Here is a 12,405-nt window from a genome sequence, read left to right on the forward strand (position 1 = left end):
CATGTGAGGATATGACGGAGCCAATGGTACAGAGAGAAGAGGAGAAGGCCTAGATCCGAGCCCTAGGGGACACCAGTAGTGAGAGTACGTGGTGCAGACACAGTGACCGCATGGAATTCAAATGAGGAGGTGTACAGGTGAGTGAGGGAGAAAAGAGAAAATCTCCACTTAGGAGAAATGAGTAGCCCTGTTCCACCCCCCCGTGACGACCAGATGCTCTCGGACTATGAGAAAACACGTACTCAGATTAAGAGAGAGCAGCTGTAGTAGCAGTGTTCTCTGGGGTGATTCATGTCTCTCTATCAGGGCCAAAAAGTCTACCGACTGAAGGGCAGCATAGGCTGAGATGAACTCGGTTGTCACGCCCTGACCTTAGTTTTCTATGTTTTCTGTATTATTTTGGTCAGGACAGGGTGTGACGAGGGTGGGTATGTGTGTTTTTGTCTTGTCTAGGGTTTTTGTATATCTATGGGGATTTTGTATGTCTAGGTTATGTAGGTCTATGGTGGCCTGAATTGGTTCCCAATCAGAGGCAGCTGTTTATCATTGTCTCTGATTGGGGATCCTATTTAGGTTGCCATTTGCCATTTAGGTTTTGTGGGTAGTTGTCTATGTGTAGTTGCCTGTTTCAGCACTCGTTGTATATAGCTTCACGTTTGTTTAGTGTTCTTTCTTTATTAAAAGAAGAATGTATTCATATCACGCTGCGCCTTGGTCTCATCAATACGACGAACGTGACATCGGAGTTCTTGGCCGCAGATCGACAGTTCCAAATACCGCTGGAGACCAGGAATTCCACATGGGTTGTGCGCGCAGGGTACACTAAATTAGAAGGGTTGCAGCCAAGGGGTGGTGAGTGTCTGTGAAGCTTATAGGGAGAGGAGCGAACAGGTTTACAAAACACACACATAGTTGCCAAATTAGATCATATGAAAATAACTATTGTAAGATATTCAAGTCAGAGATTGTTGTGGAGCCTTCCTCTCGTTCCTTCCGTAAATAACTCCACAGAACAACTCAGCAGAACCATCTTAGTTTTGACGACGAGACCGCCGCTGACACGACCACTGTTTACAGCTGCCACTGAGAAAACAGGGGAGACTGAAGTACTAACACTAATTGCTAATTGCCTAGGAGAGGAGAAACCACTCCCCCTCCAATAGAGCCACTGATTACGAAAACAACAATCACTAATTGCCCTGCCCCTTAATCCTGATCGATGTGTCAACAATGAGCTGCAAGTTATGAGCAGTCAGCAGTTCACACACCAAGTAGGACACTGGGAAGACAGGCAGCACTTAAAGTTGATGGCCTTAGCTAGCAAAAAGACAGTACTAGACAACAGATAAAGACAACATTTATAATGATCACTCCTGGAGATATCAGGAGTCCTCTAGCTATAGACCTACAGCTTGCATATAAATATACAGGAAGAGTCATACATGAGTAGATATGTATCGCAAAATGTAGGGCTTTCACAAGAAACCAATCAATCTACATATTCACACAACGCTGATGCGGCTAAATAATGTTTAGAGTTATGGATTGTGACACAACAGAAAGATGTCGTGGCATCGGTAGAGCTGTTACAGCCAGGAGTCTACGGGAGATGTAGATATCTCTGTGTTCACTCTCTCATGAATCTAAACGCCTGTTTAATATGTTCCTCTCTCACACTGACTTGCTGACATGTTCAGCCCAGTTACAATCAACGTCACTGAGACGCATAGGAGAGGAAACCTGGGGGCTGGGAAAGAGAGGAGAGAGAGAGAGAGGAAACCTGGGGGCTGGGAAAGAGAGGAGAGAGAGAGAGAGGAAAGAGCGGGAGAAAGAAAGATGGTTAAAGGGAGTGAGGGAGAAAGAGAAGTCGAGCTCCAGCTACAGAGTTCTGAGACTAGTGAGAGATGGAGAGATGGAGAGAGAATGAAAGAGATTAATGAAAGAATATGTTGTGACAGTAGCACTGAAACAAATTCTCCGTGTGCTATAGGGACTGGAGAATTCGTCTACTCCAGGACCTAAAAAGAGGAGGAGAAACATGGCTCATCAAACCTGCACTAAACTCTCTTTCTTCCACAGGCCCAGAGCTGGGCTGGTATACAGTATAGAACAGAACCAGATTAATACAAAGCCTAAAGTTCACAGCACATCAGATCTATACGAAGATATAGATCAGTATCGCGCGTACAGATCGCAGGACAGCAAAGCGAGCCCAGAGATCAGAGGGTATCAGACAGAAACAGTCCTACACAGATACAGGAGATAAAGAGATACAGTACAGGATATACTATCTTACTATCTTCTCTGCTCAACAAAGCAACATGGACAATGGGTTGGGGAGAATAGAGGACCTCAGAGATACAAAGACCCAACGGCAGCACCAGATTCAACAGCATAGTGATTCCTTCTACTCAGATTCAACAGCATAGTGATTCCTTCTACTCAGATTCAACAGCATTGTGATTCATTCTACTTAGATTCAACAGCATAGTGATTCCTTCTACTCAGATTCAACAGCATTGTGAGTCATTCTACTCAGATTCAACAGCATTGTGATTCATTCTACTCAGATTCAACAGCATAGTGATTCCTTCTACTCAGATTCAACAGCATTGTGATTCATTCTACTCAGATTCAACAGCATTGTGATTCATTCTACTCAGATTCAACAGCATTGTGATACATTCTACTCAGATTCAACAGCATTGTGATACATTCTACTCAGATTCAACAGCATTGTGATTCATTCTACCCAGATCCTACAGCATAGTGATTCCTTCTACTCAGATTCAACAGCATTGTGATTCATTCTACTCAGATTCAACAGCATAGTGATTCCTTCTACTCAGATTCAACAGCATTGTGATTCATTCTACTCAGATTCAACAGCATTGTGATTCATTCTACTCAGATTCAACAGCATAGTGATTCCTTCTACTCAGATTCAACAGCATTGTGATTCATTCTACTCAGATTCAACAGCATTGTGATTCATTCTACTCAGATTCAACAGCATTGTGATACATTCTACTCAGATTCAACAGCATTGTGATACATTCTACTCAGATTCAACAGCATTGTGATTCATTCTACCCAGATCCTACAGCATAGTGATTCATTCTACCCAGATCTTACAGCATAGTGATTCATTCTACCCAGATCCTACAGCATAGTGATTCCTTCTACCCAGATCCTACAGCATAGTGATTCATTCTACCCAGATCCTACAGCATAGTGATTCATTCTACCCAGATCCTACAGCATAGTGTGTGCTTTGCTGGAGAGAGAAAAATGCATATTAGCCTATCGACGGTCATGATCCACTTTGCTTGATCATTATTCTGAGGAAGCAGCTAGGCCTGACCTTTCCCAGCCAGGAGCTTACACTGTGGTTAAAATCCAATTGAGTTGAAGAGAGCAGAAAGGAGAGAAATGTACTGAAACCTTTATTCTGCATTGACGTTAACCTTGAGGACTAGACCCCATAGGGGACGGGTGGACTTGGTCTTTGGTTATGTGATAGAACGTGTGTGTGTGTGTGTGTGTGTGTGTGTGTGTGTGTGTGTGTGTGTGTGTGTGTGTGTGTGTGTGTGTGTGTGTGTGTGTGTGTGTGTGTGTGTGTGTGTGTGTGTGTGTGTGTGTGTGTGTGTGTGTGTGTGTGAGAGAGAGACAGCATGTATTATGTCTGAATAAAAGTGAGAGAGGAGAGCCAGCATGAGGAAGACTTGACAGTGTGTTTTTGTCACATAACCAGCCAACCAGCCAGTGTTATAGCAAGAGCCAACAATACGGCAGTGTCTGTTCTGTGTATCTTCCGTTCTGCCCTCTCTCCCTCTCTATCCCTCTCTCTCTCCCTCTCTCTATCCCTCCCTCTCTCTCTCTCTCCCTCTCTCTCTCTCTCTCACACACACACACATTGGACAGTTCTGGGAAAATCTCAATGGCTGTGTTCCTTATCCAGAACTGTTTCATTATCCAGAACTGTTTCCCCCCCCCCCCCCCCCGCCCCCACCTTTCCCTCTGGAGGAATGAAACACCAGCTAATTGAAATAAATGAACTGGGAATCCAATCAGAGTTGATTACATCTGCTGTGGTGGGTTGTTGATTGCGGGCTCATTGAGTGAATGTTGCAGAACTAGGCGGTAATGAAGAGAATTGTTTGTCTATTACACTGAGTGGTGAGAGGCCGATACAAACAACTCTCTCTCTCTCTCTCTCTCTCTGTCCCTCCCAGATACAGCCTAGTCTTTTAAAAAAAAAAAATTTTATTCGCTCATCACGTTTCACAAACACATTTTCATTCAGGCAACAGATTATTATTCATACTCAAGTCCTTAGAATAACTGTACAGTATATAAAATGAGTAGAACAGATACTATACACAGTGTGTGGCAGGACAGGGTGGGGAATTTTACTGTAATTGTTTAAATACTAAAAGACAGTGTGAGGAGGAGTAAGCTGATAAACTGCCAGTACTGTTTATGTATACAGGCTGGGAGACCAGCCGGCAGGTTGTTGGAGAAATGTTGTAGAGATGTAAAGGCACTACGTTGTAACAACGGCTGTCTTGGGAGTTTTAACGCTAAAGCAAAAACGTGGAACTTACCCCTAACCTACCTCTGGTACTGTAACCTGCCTACCATACAGCAGGTTAGAGTGTGTGTACTGTAGTGTCCAGTCCTACAGTACGATATGATACTCCCTGGCTCAGAGAGTATTCCTTTCCCATCATGCACGGCTTTTTTAGCACCAATAACTTGTACCCGTTCTCTCTCCTCCTGCCTCAAGACACACAACAACACAAACGTAGTTGACACAAAACAAAAACATGTTCTTTAGCACCACACATCATAACAAAATACATCATAAAAATGAATACACATATAAAACAAATAAACAAATACATGACTGAGGTGGAGAACAGGACAGTGGATAATAATGGTACTTTTAAAAAGATGAAAACAACGACATGTGAAATGCTCCTTGATGTAACAGACAAACGGAGGACTGGAGAAAACACTGTTCATATCCTCTTCAAGAACAACATGCTCTGAAACTCATTCTCGGGCTGAAACAGCTCCAGCTCAACCATTAAGGCCTGGAATACAGCATGCTTGTTTTCCGTAATAAATTGGACGCCAAACTGACACAAATAGGAAATGAAAACATGGAAGGCCGGAAAGTCATATTATCAACAGGCGTGCAGAGTAAACCAGTCCAATAAGGACAGCAGCCTTCTCCATTCAAGTAACCATTGGGCTCAATAGACTACTAGTAACATGGTATTGTGTGCACTTCTCAAGGTCATTCAGTGAGTCATCTGCAGTTGAAGGGTAAGCACTGAGCAAAGATATCATTTCTATTATACAGTATGTTCAACCTTCTAACTAACACAGGGAATGTTGACAGATGAAATAGACTAGTATGGAATTGACATGCTACCGATGTAGGATCTTAATTTGATCACCCTGTTCCAATGCAGGAAATGTCAAACTTGTGGTGTATTTGTAATTTTTACTTTGACATTTCAGACTTGATTTTCCCCGATGAAAAATGCATCAACCCCAACAAAAATGTCAATTCATTATAATCCACATAATAATTCACATTTCCTGTTGCTGCATGATTATTTTCCTGCTGTAGCAAACTTTATCAAATTAAGATCCTACAACCGTAGATACTGCGGTACACCACCAGTTAACAAGAACTAATGTCCTTATACTGCAATATGATATTATCCTACTGCAATCCAGGCATGCTAATGAGAATGCCAGATGGTGTCTCCTGCTAATTCCACTCCACTCTCATCACAATCCCTCAGGTAGCAACTCATCTCATCTGCATCCCAGGCCTGACAAAAGACAGTGCCACTCAACTGACCCATACCACAGATGACAGGCTAACCCCATGCCTCAACATGGGAGGGATCTGCCTGTCTTTTTAAATTGGTTGTTGTCAAGTGGAACAAGAGACTACTTCTAGCGAATCTAATTACAGCACACTCAAAAGGTGAGCGAAGAAAAGAAGGACGACAAAGAAAAAAACACTACACATTAAATAGATCTAATTGGATGAATTCCCTTTGATAAATGTGCTTTGTTCCTCCTTGCCTTTGCTCCTCTACTTGCCATTGGTTGTTGAGAGTCTTATAACATATGCCAGAAACCCACCACATATACGGACATATAATAATAAATATTGCATGTGGAAACAACAGTGAAGTTCAGTTTCTTTCATTGGTAAGTTGTTGTGCAGGTCAGTTCCGGTCATTCCTTGGTTGGTTGAGACAACGTTAGTTAACCGTTGTAACATACTGGTCCCACGTGGAAGCCAAACTTTTGGTTGCTGCTTCCAAAGTCTGAGGGGGCCACGTCTATGACTGGCAGCAGCTCTGCTCTGGGGGAGTCGATCTCCAGGACTGTCCGCTCCTGTCCCTTACGGAACTACACCAGAGACAAAGAAAAAGACAGCAGCGTTGAGGATACACTGTGCCTGCTAACTTGCTAGCTTTCATTCTAACTTCGATCCTATCTATACCATACTCAGATATCATATGATGAACTGATCGTGACCAGCTGCATGGCCTTATCGAATCAAACAGCAGCTGACAAAACATTGGTCAAAACATTACCATTGGTCAAAACATTAGCATTGATCAAAACATTAGCATTGGTCAAAACATTAGCATTAGCCAAAACATTAGCATTGGTCAAAACATTAGCATTGGTCAAAACATTAGCATTGGTCAAAACATTAGCATTGATCAAAACATTAGCATTGGTCAAAACATTAGCGCCAATTACATTAATTCAGTCATTCATTCATTTTCCTTTGTCTCTGCATGGCACCTACCTGGCATCCGTCGTGTGTTGCCTGGATGAAGGGGCTCTTGGCCTGGCTCATCTCCTCGTCGTTGCTGCCCCGGAAGCGTATGGCGTGCTGGTGGCTGCGGGTGGCGCTGTCGAACCAGCCGGCAGAGTTCTGACAGGAGTAGGTGAAGATCTGTCTGGCCGTGGCACTCAGCAGTTTCAGGAAGGTCAGCTGGACCACGTGGACCGGGTTCCCATCAGAGTCACTGTACTGTAACTGGACCAGAGACACACAGCATATCAGAGTCATTGTACTGGAACTGGACCAGAGACACACAGCATATCAGAGTCATTGTACTGGAACTGGACCAGAGACACACAGCATATCAGAGTCATTGTACTGGAACTGGAACAGAGACACACAACATATCAGAGTCATTGTACTGGAACTGGACCAGAGACACACAGCATATCAGAGTCATTGTACTGGAACTGGACCAGATACACACAGCATATCAGAGTCATTGTACTGGAACTGGACCAGAGACACACAGCATATCAGAGTCATTGTACTGGAACTGGAACAGAGACACACAACATATCAGAGTCATTGTACTGGAACTGGAACAGAGACACACAGCATATCAGAGTAATTGTACTGGAACTGGAACAGAGACACACAGCATATCAGAGTCATTGTACTGGAACTGGACCAGAGACACACAGCATATCAGAGTCATTGTACTGGAACTGGAACAGAGACACACAGCATATCAAAGTCATTGTACTGTAACTGGACCAGAGACTCGCAGCATATCAGAGTCATTGTACTGGACCAGAGACACACAACATATCAGAGTCATTGTACTGTAACTGGACCAGAGACACACAGCATATCAGAGTCATTGTACTGGAACTGGACCAGAGACACACAACATATCAGAGTCATTGTACTGTAACTGGACCAGAGACACACAGCATATCAGAGTCACTGTACTGGAACTGGACCAGAGACACACAGCATATCAGAGTCATTGTACTGGAACTGGACCAGAGACACACAGCATATCAGAGTCATTGTACTGGACCAGAGACACACAGCATATCAGAGTCATTGTACTGGAACTGGAACAGAGACACACAGCATATCAGAGTCATTGTACTGGAACTGGACCAGAGACACGCAGCATATCAGAGTCATTGTACTGGACCAGAGACACACAGCATATCAGAGTCATTGTACTGGAACTGGAACAGAGACACACAGCATATCAGAGTCATTGTACTGGAACTGGACCAGAGACGCAACATATCAGAGTCACTGTACTGGAACTGGACCAGAGACACACAGCATATCAGAGTCATTGTACTGGAACTGGAACAGAGACACACAGCATATCAGAGTCATTGTACTGGAACTGGACCAGAGACACACAGCATGTCAGAGTCATTGTACTGGAACTGGACCAGAGACACACAGCATATCAGAGTCATTGTACTGGAACTGGACCAGAGACACACAGCATATCAGAGTCATTGTACTGGACCAGAGACACACAACATATCAGAGTCATTGTACTGTAACTGGACCAGAGACACACAGCATATCAGAGTCATTGTACTGGAACTGGACCAGAGACACACAGCATATCAGAGACATTGTACTGGAACTGGACCAGAGACACACAGCATATCAGAGTCATTGTACTGGAACTGGAACAGAGACACACAGCATATCAAAGTCATTGTACTGTAACTGGACCAGAGACACACAGCATGTCAGAGTCATTGTACTGGAACTGGACCAGAGACGCAACATATCAGAGTCATTGTACTGGAACTGGACCAGAGACACACAGCATATCAGAGTCATTGTACTGGACCAGAGACACATAACATATCAGAGTCATTGTACTGGAACTGGACCAGAGACACACAGCATATCAGAGTCATTGTACTGGAACTGGACCAGAGACACACAGCATGTCAGAGTCATTGTACTGGAACTGGACCAAAGACGCAACATATCAGAGTCATTGTACTGGAACTGGACCAGAGACACACAGCATATCAGAGTCATTGTACTGGAACTGGACCAGAGACACACAGCATATCAGAGTCATTGTACTGGAACTGGAACAGAGACACACAGCATGTCAGAGTCATTGTACTGGAACTGGACCAGGGACACACAGCATATCAGAGACATTGTACTGGAACTGGACCAGAGACACACAGCATATCAGAGACATTGTACTGGAACTGGACCAGAGACACACAGCATGTCAGAGTCACTGAATGAGAACTAGACCAGATATGAACCACATATTAATATAGACCACTTGAAGCAACCGGGCTCCCATCAGAGTCACTGCATGAGAACTGGACCAGGGGAAAGAAACAACTCTCAATGACCATGTCAGTCACATATCGAATGTCCAGAACCAAATAGCAGTGCCAATGCATTGGTAGTAGAGCATCTGGTAAAGCACTATATACAGTTGGAAGTTTACATACACTTAGGTTGGAGTCATTAAAACTCGTTTTTCAACCACTCCACAAATTTCTTGTTAACAAACTATAGTTTTGGCAGGTCGGTTAGGACATCTACTTTGTGCATGACACAAGTAATTTTTCCAACAATTGTTTACAGACAGATTATTTCACTTAAAATTCACTGTATCACAATTCCAGTGGGTCAGAAGTTTACATACACCAAGTTGACTGTGCCTTTAAACAGCTTGGAAAATTCCAGAAAATTATGTCATGGCTTTCGAAGCTTCTGATAGGCTAATTGACATAATTTGAGTCAATTGGAGGTGTACCTGTGGATGTATTTCAAGGCCTACCTTCAAACTCAGTGCCTCTTTGCTTGAAAATCAGGAAAATCAAAAGAAATCAGCCAAGACCTCAGAAGAAAATTGTAGACCTCCACAAGTCTGGTTCATCCTTGGGAGCAATTTCCAAATGCCTGAAGGTACCACGTACATTTGTACAAACAATAGTACGCAAGTATAAACACCATGGGACCACACAGCCGTCATACCGCTCAGGAAGGAGATGCGTTCTGTCTCCTAGAGATGAACGTACTTTAGTAAGAAAATTGCAAATCAATCCCAGAACAACAGCAAAGGACCTTGTGAAGATGCTGGAGGAAACAGGTACAAAAGTATCTATTATCCACAGTATAAAAAGTCCTATATCTACATAACCTGAAAGGCGGCACAACAAGGAAGAAGCCACTGCTCCAGAACCTCCATAAAAAAGCTACGGTTTGCAACTGCACATGGGGACAAAGATCGTACTTTTTGGAGAAATGTCCTCTGGTCTGATGAAACAAAAATAGAACTGTTTGGGCATAATGTTCATCATTATGTTTGGAGGAAAAAGGGGGAGGCTTGCAAGCCGAAGAACACCATCCCAACCGTGAAGCATGGGGGTGGTAGGATCATGTTGTGGGGGTGCTTTGCTGCAGGAGGGACTGGTGCACTTCACAAAATAGATGGCTTCATGAGGAAGGAAAATTATGTCGATATATTGAAGCAACATCTCAAGACATCAGTCAGGAAGTTAAAGCTTGGTTGCAAATGGGTCTTCCAAATGGACAATGACCCCAAGCATACTTCCAAAGTTCTGGAAAAATGGCGTAAGGACAACAAAGTCAAGGTATTGGAGTGGCCATCACAAAGCCCTGACCTCAATCCTATAGAAAATATCTGGGCAGAACTGAAAAAGTGTGTGCGAGCAAGGAGGCCTACAAACCTGACTCAGTTACACCAGCTCTGTCAGGTGGAATGGACCAAAATTCACCCAACTTATTGTGGGAAGCTACCCAAAACGTTTGACCCAAGTTAAACAATTTAAAGGCAATGCTACCAAATACTAATTGAGTGTATGTAAACTTCTGACCCACTGGGAATGTGAAGAAAGAAATAAAAGCTTAAATAAATCATTCTCTACTATTATTCTGACATTTCACATTCTTAAAATAAAGTGGTGATCTTAATTATCTGACCTAAGACATACATTTTTACTTGGATTAAATGTCAGGAATTGTGAAAAACTGAGTTTAAATGTATTTGGCTAAGGTGTATGTTAACTTCCGACTTCAACTGTACATCCAATCTATAATGGCTAGGGCCAGGAGTTTTTCCATGACCAAATAACCTGGGCAGGAAAACCAAGCTGACAGAGTTAATGCTGGCACAAAACCAAGCGGACAGAGTTAATGCTGGCACAAAACCAAGCGGACAGAGTTAATGCTGGCACAAAACCAAGCGGACAGAGTTAATGCTGGCACAAAACCAAGCTGACAGAGTTAATGCTGGCACAAAACCAAGCGGACAGAGTTAATGCTGGCACAAAACCAAGCTGACAGAATTAATGCTGGCACAAAACCAAGCGGACAGAGTTAATGCTGGCACAAAACCAAGCTGACAGAGTTAATGCTGGCACAAAACCAAGCGGACAGAGTTAATGCTGGCACAAAACCAAGCTGACAGAGTTAATGCTGGCACAAAACCAAGCGGACAGTGTTAATGCTGGCACAAAACCAAGCTGACAGAGTTAATGCTGGCACAAAACCAAGCGGACAGAGTTAATGCTGGCACAAAACTAAACTGACAGAGTTAATGCTGGCACAAAACCAAGCTGACAGAGTTAATGCTGGCACAAAACCAAGCGGACAGAGTTAATGCTGGCACAAAACCAAGCGGACAGAGTTAATGCTGGCACAAAACTAAACTGACAGAGTTAATGCTGGCACAAAACCAAGCTGACAGAGTTAATGCTGGCACAAAACTAAACTGACAGAGTTAATGCTGGCACAAAACCAAGCTGACAGAGTTAATGCTGGCACAAAACCAAGCGGACAGAGTTAATGCTGGCACAAAACCAAGCTGACAGAGTTAATGCTGGCACAAAACCAAGCGGACAGAGTTAATGCTGGCACAAAACCAAGCGGACAGAGTTAATGCTGGCACAAAACCAAGCGGACAGAGTTAATGCTGGCACAAAACCAAGCGGACAGAGTTAATGCTGGCACAAAACTAAACTGACAGAGTTAATGCTGGCACAAAACCAAGCTGACAGAGTTAATGCTGGCACAAAACCAAGCTGACAGAGTTAATGCTGGCGACAGAGCGCTATATCCACCCTGGTGAACAAAGGAAGGAAGGCTAGGACCAATTGTGTTACCATGAACCTTTTCTCTCTCTTAGAAATCTCAACCCGTGTTTCATTAATAATGTAAGAGGAGAGGAGGGGACAAAGGTCACAGTAATTCGCCTAGAGAGTCAGAATAAGAGAGTCAGAGAGAAAGCGAGAGTTAGTGAGAGAGGAAGAAAGAAAGTGAAAGAGAGAGAGAGAGAGAGAGGAAGAAAGAAAGTGAAAGAGAGAGAGAGAGAGAGAGGAAGAAAGAAAGAGAGAGAGAGAGAGAAAGAAAGAAAGAAAGAGAGAGAGAGAGAGAGAGAGAGAGAGAGAGAGAGAGAGAGAGAGAGAGAGAGAGAGAGAGAGAGAGAGAGAGAGAGAGAGAGAGAGAGAGAGAGAGAAAAGGACACAATGGCGTGGGTGTGAAAGAGTCAGTGAAAGGCATTG

The 12,405-nt window shown here is 43.5% G+C and overlaps 1 protein-coding gene across 2 annotated transcripts in view; it reads right to left on the bottom strand.

The window, feature by feature from the left end:
• Positions 1 to 4,264: 4,264 nt before the first annotated feature.
• The window catches only part of LOC139565148 (collagen alpha-1(XI) chain-like), a 105,981-nt gene continuing 97,840 nt past the window's right edge, over positions 4,265 to 12,405 (bottom strand). For both annotated transcript variants that reach the window (XM_071385260.1, XM_071385261.1), the window contains 2 exons: positions 6,854 to 7,087; positions 4,265 to 6,444 (listed from right to left, as the gene is read on the bottom strand). In XM_071385260.1, the coding sequence (XP_071241361.1) occupies positions 6,298 to 6,444; positions 6,854 to 7,087 (381 nt within the window). In that variant the 3' untranslated portion in view covers positions 4,265 to 6,297. The remainder of the gene's footprint in view (positions 6,445 to 6,853; positions 7,088 to 12,405) is intronic.

The sequence above is a fragment of the Salvelinus alpinus genome, chromosome 36 (assembly GCF_045679555.1).
Source record: "Salvelinus alpinus chromosome 36, SLU_Salpinus.1, whole genome shotgun sequence".
Lineage (NCBI taxonomy): Eukaryota > Metazoa > Chordata > Actinopteri > Salmoniformes > Salmonidae > Salvelinus > Salvelinus alpinus.